This window comes from Hippoglossus stenolepis, chromosome 3 (genome assembly GCF_022539355.2).
Source record: "Hippoglossus stenolepis isolate QCI-W04-F060 chromosome 3, HSTE1.2, whole genome shotgun sequence".
Lineage (NCBI taxonomy): Eukaryota > Metazoa > Chordata > Actinopteri > Pleuronectiformes > Pleuronectidae > Hippoglossus > Hippoglossus stenolepis.
In genome coordinates, this window is record NC_061485.1 from 17,930,915 (window position 1) to 17,942,313 (window position 11,399).

General features: G+C 41.1%; 2 protein-coding genes across 2 annotated transcripts; both read right to left on the bottom strand.

Annotated features, from left to right (window-relative positions):
- Window positions 1-1,532: 1,532 nt before the first annotated feature.
- On the bottom strand, window positions 1,533-4,737 carry LOC118105100 (neuritin). Its single transcript, XM_035152521.2, has 4 exons — window positions 4,604-4,737; window positions 4,335-4,428; window positions 3,458-3,611; window positions 1,533-2,722 (listed from the first exon to the last, which is right to left on the bottom strand). Exons 1-4 carry the CDS (start codon window positions 4,628-4,630, stop codon window positions 2,494-2,496), a joined length of 504 nt encoding a protein of 167 aa, XP_035008412.1. The 5' UTR covers window positions 4,631-4,737; the 3' UTR covers window positions 1,533-2,493.
- A 697-nt stretch (window positions 4,738-5,434) lies between these two features.
- On the bottom strand, window positions 5,435-10,519 carry LOC118105146 (translocon-associated protein subunit alpha). Its single transcript, XM_035152589.2, has 9 exons — window positions 10,361-10,519; window positions 8,991-9,112; window positions 8,810-8,903; window positions 8,552-8,679; window positions 7,930-8,064; window positions 7,528-7,604; window positions 6,652-6,730; window positions 6,381-6,474; window positions 5,435-6,284 (listed from the first exon to the last, which is right to left on the bottom strand). Exons 1-9 carry the CDS (start codon window positions 10,428-10,430, stop codon window positions 6,220-6,222), a joined length of 864 nt encoding a protein of 287 aa, XP_035008480.1. The 5' UTR covers window positions 10,431-10,519; the 3' UTR covers window positions 5,435-6,219.
- Window positions 10,520-11,399: the final 880 nt, after the last annotated feature.

Below are 11,399 nucleotides of genomic sequence, written 5' to 3' on the forward strand. Positions count from 1 at the left end.
GTGACGAATAATATTCAGGATCACGGAAATGATCTATATTTTGATTATGCCTAGGACAATTAAAATAAATGTGCAAGTGGTGACAGTTTTGAAGAAACAAAGATGAATGCTATTGCTTATCAATTTTTAATTTGCTCTAAATCTCAGTGACTACTGCCGCATGAGAAGATGAGTCACACATTTCCTAAATACTAACTTCATATGGACCATTACAGCTATTTGTGCTATCAGTGTTTATTTGAGACATCAGTCTAATCAGTGGTGGATGATGCCAGTTATATTGCTACTAACCTCAGCACCTATTATCCTTTTCCCTTTCTATGAGACCTCCACACTTTTCTTTCTCTTTGCTGATTTTGCAGTTTGAGGATTTGTAGTAATATCAAGCCCAAGTTTCACCAAATTAAAAGCATGAAACGGATAAATGAAGCAGTATTGAATCTGCATTTTATGAGAATACAATTCATAGATAAATGATTAATCAAAATACCACTAATGCAAAACCAATTGTATGGTTTTTAAAAACATTCTATTATGGCAGCTGCTATTTTGCTATTGCATATAATTTGACTTCATTAGAAGTTAATTATAGGTGCATAAATTTAAGTAAACACGGTGCATGAATATTAAAATATGATAATTTGGGAAGTTTTAATCATAATTTTGCTGAATTATACAGAATCTTGTTTGAAAATCTAATCTCTGTGATAGACAACACAGGGTTGGATTCTATCTGCATACTGTTTACCATACTGTGTTTTTGCAGTAGTCTGAGGTAAAGATCTGCTTATATTGTGTTTAACACAGGTGAGAAGTTTCCAACAAGATGTAACAGACATCTGAAACAACAAAAAACACTGAACATTCACGCTCCATATTTTCCTTTTGTCACAGAAATCAACAGGTCAGGAGTTTGATGATCGATCGTAAGAGTGTGTGTCGTCTGGTGTCAGACGTGGGTTTTTGGTGTCTTTATAGCAGCCGTGCCACATCAGCCACAGTGGGCTGACATGTCGATGGAGAGAAGGGGTCAAAGGTTTCAAACAAGGGGCTTGATTGTCACTTACATACATGTGCACTACAACTGGAAACACGTTAAAGGGACATTTCATGTGTTATGTATTTGAACATTGCAGTTGCTAGCTTTGCCGTCATTCTCTCACAATGATGTGTGATTTGGTTTTCACACCAACAACAAATTAATACAGTTTTGTGATTTTGTGACTGAGAGCTGAGATTTGCAGAGACATTGCTGTTGTTTTTTGGGTGGAGTGTCCCTTTAAATGTTTTCCTGTAGTGTGTTAGCTAATAACATCATTATGGACTGGCTGTCTTCTCTGTTTAACACTATAGTGAGACTAAAGCAATGTATTTTATTTGCTTTTTTGCAGAGAATTAGATGGGACAGTGGCTAAATCTCTCATACTAAAACTGTTAGTCAGCTTCCTCCTCAGATCACAATGTCTGCCTACAAAAGCCTTTAACACTTACTAATTAACATTTTATTTCTCATTTTATCTCATATGATAATGAAAACTAGTGCTCAACAAATACTTCTTTAGAAACGACCTCAGTGTTAAAGCAACACTATGTAACTTTTACTGAGCAACAGCGCCCTCTACAGCCACATGTGGTTATTCATTCTGTTGTGCTCCATGTCCGAGTGAGTTAAATGGTTTTTGTATAGACAAAAAATCTAAGCCTATGAGGAGCTCTGATTGTGTCGTGCCACTCACTGAACTGAAACACAACTGAACAGTGGACGTTACCCATGATCCCAGGCCTCCTGAAACAGAGGAGCTGCTAAACTCTGTTTAGATTCTTCATATTTTTAAAGTTTCCTCGCTGAATATTTGAGATAAACAGTTCCACACTGATCTTAATCATACCTGATCACCAAAGTTACATAGAGCAAGTACACACGTTCAGGTTGAGGAGCAGCAATGAAAGCGACACCATTCTCTCTATTCCAAGTCAGTGTATCCATCAAACTAATTTTGATGCCGCTAAAACTTTTCATTACTTTATAATCTTCACAAATATACTGTTGCATTTCTGTTTTGCTTTAGCTGATACAGGTATCCACATTATTTTGTCCCACCTATTGTGTAGTGTTGACCGAGAGACAGAGGTGTCAGACTCTGGTCTTCATTGAATGTGAAATCCCTACAGTACTTGGAATTTTGCTTTAGTGTGCCTGGACTGATAAATTGGCAGAAAGGTAATTTTCTCCACCACTGCACCAGCGTCTGGACGTAAGTAGAGATCAAGCTGAAGTATTTGAGAGGATTTCAAACATTATTCATCACAGCAAGTATTGATTGGCTTGCCACAGGCGTCCGTGGCTCTGTGTCAAAATAATCCTTGTTAAAACATTTGTCTCTCTTAAATCCTTGGCTTTAAGTTTGAACTCAGGAGGACTGAACCCAGGGGGAATGTGAGGCCCTCCTTCCCTCTCCCCTCTCCTCACACTCACCCTCACCCCGACCCCATCTATACAGTGGGCCAGCTGGACCCAGTCACGATCAGCACCAGTGGCAGAGTAAGTGCCACGAGATTTGGACATATGCCGGGAGCAGAGCTGGGGCTACACAGGTCGAACAGACTTCCCTGGAAGCGCATCTTCCTGGAGTCCTGCCTCAGCGTCTCCCAGATGGAGCTGACTTCCTCCTGACAGTCGGACAGCGCTGTGAGGGCACATGTGTGGAAAGCTTCCCAGTGGCTGTGGCAAACAAAGGATCATCACACCAACGCTGCATCTGCCAGTTTTACTCACAGATCATCCTGCATGGCTATACAAGCATCCAGACATGCTCTGGCTGTCGTGGATTCATTTGCTTGCCAATAATCTATTGATGGTCTCGGATGGTTACAGTGGCTTCGAGCAAGTCAAGCTGAGCTTTAATTGCCATGGCAACTGCATCCGAGTGAAACAATATCACACATGATATTGCAAGTGGGCAGTTTTCTACAGAGGGCTTATGTGTAAATCTTTATCTTCAATATTCGGTGCTGGGGCTGTAGACAACGCGCAGAAACAATGACAAAATATGTCCCTGGAATTTCATTACAGCTGCAGCGAAGTCATAAATTATTTAGCACAACAGCTCAGTGTCTCAGCACCATTCATTTCTCTATTCTGCCTCTGAGGTTATGGCATCTCCTCCAGGATTTTGTCAGAAGATGCACATCTGTCTCTCTCTATATTATTCTACAAAATGTTGTGCTATTTCATACAAACTGAACTGACAGACAACCGTATGCACAGTGATTCAGATCAGTGCTTGTGTCTGTTTTTATTCCAGCCCATCATGACAGTTCTCGCCCTCTTTGAAAGTGGATTAATCAGAAAGGTTTGGCTCGAATCAAAACCTTCAGGATCTATTTGATGTTCATTACAGAGATGTGCATGAATGGAAGCCGCATGCTGTTCACACACTGATAGAGTTATTCTCACCTGCACACGGCCGCCACTCCAGTCTCACTGGTCACGTTCTCCTGATAGTTGTCCATGCTCTCTCCCAGCTCCAGGACACAGAAGGAAAAGTCCCTGTAAACCTTTTCGCACCTGACGTCTGGTGAGTCTCCTGACACCGAGACGGACAGGAACACTGCAAAACAGACACAGGTGACAAGTGAACAGATTTTATAAACCTGTGAAACTATGGTTTTTAATGGAGAAGTTTGAAAAATGAATCAGTGGCACTTTGTTGCTGACAAATGCACAAAGTTGCCAGAAGTCTTTGCTTTGACTCCTCACAGGCCATTTGGTATTTTTCCTCAATGCTGTATTTTCAATCTCTTCCTTCTCACTGCCTCACTGGTCATGATCATGCAACTTTTATACCATTCAATACATTTTCCGAATATTTCATCATATTTTACAGTTTTGTGTTTCTGTGAAACAGATTGAGTCACAGATCGTGATCACTGCACCTCACACATTTCCTCCACATGGAGTTCAATGCTTTGTTTAGAGCTATTTCTGATTCAAATGCTAAAACACAGAGTTTCCACAAGAACAATACAAGATGAGCACGATTAAATCACCAAACATTAGTAAAAGTGACATTTAGGGAGGAATCAGTTTATGAGTTATTATTTTTTAATGTTGTATAAAAGCTTGCACACCAACACCCAGGTGGGACCACCCATGCCGTTATCTATGGTGGATGGGGCTGTTCTACCAGCAGCTGGCCACCACGGTGCAGATCTTATCACCGTCGTGCAAAAAACAGATGGAGATGCATGAAGACTACAGTGACATTTCAGATGCAGGGAGATGAAGCGATGTCAGGCGGTTTTCTCTTACGGACCATCAGGAAATATCTTACCCAGAGCAAACGCGAGAATCCCCCGGATCTTCGTCGACATGTAAAATCCCATATCATCCCATGTCAAGGCGAGCGGCAATAGAGGAAGGAGAAGCTGCGTTGAGGGATGATCATCTGCCCATTCTTTCTGTGTGTGTCAGTGATGGAGCGCTGATAAAAAACACTTGGTGTGTGTGTGTGTGTGTGTGTGTGTGTGTGTGTGTGTGTGTGTGTGTGTGTGTGTGTGTGCGCAGTCTCCCCCTGCTCCGGCCGACTGGTGCTGACGTTACCTGCCCCCCGGCGGGCGCTGAGCTCATCCTCTCCCCCCTCAGCACCGGACAGCTCCCGCACCTCCCCCGAGCAGCAGCAGCCTGCACCGCACAACCCCGCAACACTCCCACCGCACCGCCGGTACCCACACGGTGCTCGCCTCCATCAGTCACGTCATCATATAGCATTTATGCTCGTGTTATAGATTTTCACCTCCCTTTGTGGGATCTCCATTTTATTCCACTAAGCTGCTGCCAAGATCTAATATCAGGATTCCGCTCTCAGGACTTAAAGACATGTTTTAAATCTTTAATTGCATCTGAAATATGTTTTAATGGTTAAAAACTAATTTAAAGTAATGCTGCTCCCTCATAAAAAAACATCAGAATATATTAATATGTAAACCTTTCCCAAAATACACGTGTACAAGTATGTGCGGCTGAAAAGATAGATAGATAGATAGATAGATAGATAGATACCTTATTAATCCTGAAGGAAATTTAGGTTACATGTTTGGAATCAATTATTTGGACTATGGCAATTGAACAATATCTCTTATCATTATTATTTTAAATTATTTCATTAATTACATTACTATTATTCTACAGAGCACATACGAGAATTAGTAATTAATGAACCCAAAAAGATAAAGCTTCACTAAAGGGTTTGAAATATCTCTGTGACTCAGGGCATTTCCATCCTAATTTCCTCACGTGACGCCATGCACAGCTGTCATTTTACTGAAACTGTGCAGATGATAGTAACATTACTGCATGACGCACAACCCGTGACAGAATGCAGACTACAGCAGTATGAGAGCAACAAACAGGAATAAAAATTAAAAAAAGAACTTTGTTCACCCCTTTATTGTTTCATCACAAATACTGGAATACAATCTGAAAGACTGCATCTGGTAAAGATGCTCCGCTGAGCCTCTGACAACAGGCTGGTGATGAAAAGAAGCTGCAGATACCGGCAGAGAACACTGTTTTAATGCTTGTTGTTCTTGCAGCTGCCATTGTTCCCACATAAAACAAACATCACATCAAACCTAAAGGGCCCAGACCTCAGGCCGTGTGACTAGATGTTAACAGCAGAGGGGGAATAGTGGGTAGTCGTAATCAACTGCATCTTTTATCACAATCACTGCAGGTAAGGCACAATGGTGGTTTAAAGATATGTGGATGCTTTCAGGTCATAACATATTTTATCCTCATTTTGACAAGTCTTTGAATAATGACATTAATATTTAATTATTATCATGTCACAGCATCCACATGGATGTATTCTATTCAGCTTTGTTTTGGGCTCAAGCTGTACCAAATCCCTTTTGTTTTTCCATGATTTTTAATGACCACATGGTTTACCCTTATACACACACACATACAAAAATGAACTGTAGTTCAGTCCTGGTAGTGTCTAAATACTTTGAGCAGAGCTGTAGCATCCAGGACACTGCTTGTGACACCAACAGAAACATCAGACTGAGAGACTGAAATCCACAGAAACATCTTGAACAAACTGGTCAGGCTCCAGAAATGCTGATCCATTGTGAATGGGAATCAGGTTACTGTGGTGAGGAGATGAAGTGAAAGCCTGATGGACCCTATGATGACGGATGGAAACATGGACAGTTTTATTGATCAGTTCCCGCGGCCCTCTTGGTTCGTTTCCTTGGAGATGTTTTCGGGGAAGCCTTGTCTGCAAGACAGGAAGTGAGGATCAGCTTTTTGTTTGTAACAGTAATATGAGCCTATTGTTATTATTTGTGACATTTGGGGACTAATATGAACATACTCATGACATTAAGAGTCTCCTGAGGAATCCAGCTGATGTCCACATCACTCATCCCACCAGTGCCCTTCTCTATTTTCACAGGGAGTCTCTTTTTCTGCAAAACACAGGATCAAAGACAACATCTTATCTCCACCCATTAGCCTGCTTCAATCTCAATGTTTCTCTGTTTAAAGGAATGGTATGTAGGGTGGATGAGTTAATGTCCATGTATAGAACAAACACACATATCTTAACATATGAAATTCAACAGTTTATTGAAACTGACACATACCGTCCTCGTCTCCAGGACTTGGTATATTCCAAAGAGCATCAGGCCGACCAGGCCAGCCAGGAAAATGTACAGGAACATTCTGCAAAAACAAGAAGATGATCTCTGGAATAAATCAATGTGTTTGTCTGCATTTGTTTGTTTGTTTGTCAGCATGATTATCCCAAAACTACAAAATGTGGTTTCATAAGGGGACTGTTGGGCTGTTCTGGAGGTATGTACTGTCTGAGTGTCATTCTAATGTTATAATATATTTTTTTCTTTTACAGCTTATTTCAGAACACAAAGTAGACAAGCACAGTTTTAATGACTTCAGGAGGATGGTATGAAAACAGTTCTATGACTTCCCATCAACCTTCTGCAGTTTGCTTCCTAAATAATGGATGCAAATTTAGTCAGAGCACTGTTCAACCAAATGGCTGCCTTCAGTAGCAACTTCAAAACCATCTCTTGGCAAACTTTATGCATGAAATCTAACGTAGAACAATTGGCCCCAGATTTGATATTTTAGGATGGAAAACAGTTTTTTTTCCCGTCCTTGGCGAATTTGCTGGCGACAGTTCCTGCATCTTGCACCAGCAGCACAATTCGGACAACTTATCTCTTCGTGCCAATTTCACACCTCCTTTTACAGGGCCTTGCATGTGCTGCAATGTTCTGGGGGAGCTGGTATTAGGGAGCCTTAAAGAGCTGCATGTGGCCTCATGAGACACTGCAAATAAGTAAAAGAACTGGGCAAAAATAATTAGCTTTACACATTATCTACATATAATTAGCTCTTCTCTCCATTTTGGCAATGAAAGAATAAAAAAGGACAAGCTGCATCATCGACCTTTTCATTAACAAGAATGCACATGATAGGATATAACTCGGCCTTACGTTTCTCCATCCAGTCCCTCCTCTCTCTCAGTGATGGTGACAGTCTGGTTATAAATGGCAGTCTGGAACACGTTACCCTGAAGAAAAATAACTAGTGAGAAAATACCTTCAACTTTCAGGAACCTTCTTGAAACACAAAATGGCATATAGACAATGGCATAGATTCAGCATTCATCACCTCATTCATTATTACTAAAAAAACAACAGTCAATTCTCAGCAGGGAGAAAATAAAGAGAGTAAAGAGCAAGGCAATCCCAGTTTTATAAAACATGAAGATACCGAAAAATAAAATTCTGATTATGGCATCTTCAAGTTTTGATTTTCAGTAAAAATTTGTTCTGGCCAACCACCAACAAACCTTTTTTAATGCAGAATAAAGATTTTTTCAGATTTATTTTTACCTCATTGTCAAGAAAGTTGAGGAGGATAACAAGACCGAATGGACGACCGGCCATGGGCTGAGCTGGGATGAACGAGTACTCAAAGGAGGCCTGAGTCTGGGGCTGCACGGCTGTGTTCAGGGGCAAAGCTGTGAACTGAACACACACACACACACACACACACACACACACACACACACACACACACACACACACACACACACACACACACACACACACACACACACACACACACACACACACACACACACACACACACACACACACACACACACACACACACGTCATTAAAAACTGAGCTTTAATGTGGTAAATGTTAATGTAATACTTGTCAGTATTGTATTCATTGTGTTCAGTGGCAGGGCGGACAACAAGTAAACAGATGCTAACTTATACATGAGCTAAGATATAAATGTTATGGATTTTATTTTGCCTTAATGATATAGTTCAGAGGAATAACACCTAAACATCCTAAACACACATTCTTCCCCTTTTACAATGTCAGAGTTCTATTTAACCAACTCATTAATGCATTTTTAAATAATTTTTCTATACACCCAAGTCCTAAAGAAGTGAAAAGGTGCAGGTGTTTGCTGGTGGTTTTATCTGAGATCAAACTTACATTCTGAATGTAGAACTGGAAGTCCTGGGGATAACGGAAAGAGGCCTCCAATGACTGGACCGCGAAATCCTGACTCCCCTTGTTGGTGAAACCCACCAGGAACCTCACGATCTCATTGGCAAAGAACTCTAAATGAGTAGATGCATATGATTAAATATCAAATACAGTTAAAACATCAGTTATAAGGTGTAGCAACGAAGCAGTTGAGGTTCTGATTTTAAACACAGTGAAACCCCAAGAAGTGAGACCTGGACCAACCTTCTCCTGTCGTGAAGAGAATGGTCGTGTCGGCATCAGGGTGAGAAGTTAACAGTTTATCTGTGCCTTCATCAGACTCCTCTTCCTCAGCCTCCTGAGGATGAACACGACATTGTAACGTAACCACCTAATGTAAAAAATGTGTTTTGTCACACTGCTGCATGATCAGTGATATACACACCGTTGCTTGTATCTGATCTTCCTCAACGAGAACCTCTTCATCATCCTCCTCCTCCTCATCTACGGCAGCATCTGCATCCTCGGTGGTGTCCTCAGCAGAGTCTGGCTCTGCGGAGACCTGGCCTGCGTGGATCAGAGGACATGACGGCATGAGTGATGGTCGTACGGTGAAATAATATTGATATTAAGAAAGGACTGGGCAATAAAACTATATCAACAATTATACAAATTTTATCAATAGCAACATAACAAAAGGTTCAATAAACATAGATATGATTCTTATGCATTGTGTAACCACAGTGAGGAGGTATAACACATAATTGATCTAACTCAAGTGTTTGTCACTCTCTGCTCATAAAGACGAGTTTAAAACCACAACCTTTACTCAGGAGCAAAAATCTGATGTTAAATATAAAATAGATATAATTTGAGATTTATCCAGATGATTATTGATAACGACTAATGTGAAGATTTTCGTCTTGATATTATTTTTTGTGCCACATCGCCCAGCCCTATATTGTGATGAGTGGAAATATCACTTAGGACAGTGGTTATTATCATATCATGACTTTAATGAATTGATTCATTAATAGCATCATTTCCCTGGTAGTTCTTGTTGGACCTCGACACGTGAGTGAAAATGGACACCAAATATGATCAACATAGCCACATTATGAATGATCTTCTCTCTCAAAACTTTGTATGTAAATATTTTGTTCAAACTTCAATAGCCAGGCCACCAAAATACCATATTCTATCAACGGTATTAAACACAATTAAAATGTATGTTAGATATCTTTGTTTGTTGATAGAGTTGGACCATCACACACCAGTCCAATATAAACATTCAGCTATTGTCCAAATAGCCAGGTTATTTGAATTTAGCTGTTTGTAATAATCTGGATCACTTGTTTATCAAACTACTCTGAGCAGAACAATAACCATTCCTCATGCTAATGTGTGGCAGCGGGAAGGAAGACATACGAGCATATCTATGGTGACGTGTCCCAGTGAGAGGCAGCAGCTCACTGTTTCTGCATCACACACACGCGCGCGCGCGCACACACACACAGTTTGAAGAAAGAAACTCATCTCTACAGATCATGAAGTTAAACTTATATTCTAACTGCAGCAGCTCGATCACTTTCATTCCCCTTCGAAACAAAAAGCGACGCGCTCCGACTCTTCTCCTCCACCGTGCGCGATGTGGATAAAATCACATCCAGGCTAGCGACGCCGTGAAGCTGCGTGCGCGCTGCGGTGAGACTGTGCCACGTCAATACGTCCACACAGAACTAAACTGCTGAACTGTTCGCAAAGAGACGCGACGGGACCGAACTCGCGCTCCACACACGTCCAGACGCGACCTACCGATGGAGATGAGTCCACAGGGGAAGGCCAGGAGGAGAAGCAGCAGCAGCTTGGATCCCAGTTTGAACATCTTGTTGGACTTCCAGCTGGAGTTAGTAACACATCAGCGTTCAGCGGAGCAGAGGACTCGGGCCGGGCAGAGGGAGGGACTAGAGGAGAGGGGGCCGGGCCCGAGCCGCCTGCTGGGAGGTTCCGCCTGCAGCACATCTGGGAGGTCCCACTCACTTAAAGAGATAGTTCACATCTTACTCATACCAGGAGTGGGTGAAGTCCACAAAACTCAAAGGAGTTTCAGGGGTAAACAGGGGTACAGGCAAATCCAACACAATTGAAGTAAATGGCGACCACATTTTGATAAATGACAATATAAGTATTAATTAAAAGTAAAACTGCTTTCTGTGCTCATATTCCTTAACATTGATAAATGTTAGTGGAGGTTAACACCGTTGCAGGCTCATTACCTGTTGCCTTGGAGGTTTGTATCAATCTAACAAAAGTTTGTGGTTTTCTGCAAATGCACACATCCTGTTGTGTGTCAACAGTATCTAGAAAAACCGTCTCCTCCCCTGAAAAGCACCACAATGTGCCAACACACAACATATGCTATATAGACTTGTTCTCTATAGGCACAGTGCAGAAAGAGGCAGATACGGGGAGAAGCAGAGAGAACGGTCCTTGCTTAAAACATATTTGTTCGATGGAAGTGTTTTGCAATGCCTCACAACCGAATGGTAAGTTTTGAACGAAGACTCAACGCTGTGAAATTAAAAATTTTGAGGTAAGAATGGATATGAGATGTAAAGGGTAAGTATCACATTTGCATTTTACATGTCAATGACAAGGAATCAGGATTATGCTATTATTTGGCAGGAGGGAGTAATTTAGCAATTTTACATAAAATACAATACTACAAAACCTGCAATTGCAACATTCAGGAACGGGTTCTTGACACAAAATTTACATTTAAATAATACAGTTGAAAAAAGTACACTCATTTGTAGAAATGAAAGTGCAAGTTAGTCACACTAAGTATCCCAGT

What these genes read in the sequence shown, in the direction of transcription:
- LOC118105100 (XM_035152521.2), bottom strand. Translation starts at nt 4,630, where the DNA reads ATGAGCTCAGCGCCCGCCGGGGGGCAG. An exon ending in GATTCTCGCGTTTGCTCTGG is followed by an intron (nt 3,612 to 4,334) that starts GTAAGATATTTC and finishes TCTGTTTTGCAG; the next exon opens with TGTTCCTGTCCGTCTCGGTG. An exon ending in GGAGTGGCGGCCGTGTGCAG is followed by an intron (nt 2,723 to 3,457) that starts GTGAGAATAACT and finishes TGTTTGCCACAG; the next exon opens with CCACTGGGAAGCTTTCCACA.
- LOC118105146 (XM_035152589.2), bottom strand. Translation starts at nt 10,430, where the DNA reads ATGTTCAAACTGGGATCCAAGCTGCTGCTGCTTCTCCTCCTGGCCTTC. An exon ending in AAGATCAGATACAAGCAACG is followed by an intron (nt 8,904 to 8,990) that starts GTGTGTATATCA and finishes GTTCATCCTCAG; the next exon opens with GAGGCTGAGGAAGAGGAGTC. An exon ending in TCAACTTTCTTGACAATGAG is followed by an intron (nt 7,605 to 7,929) that starts GTAAAAATAAAT and finishes ATTTTTCTTCAG; the next exon opens with GGTAACGTGTTCCAGACTGC.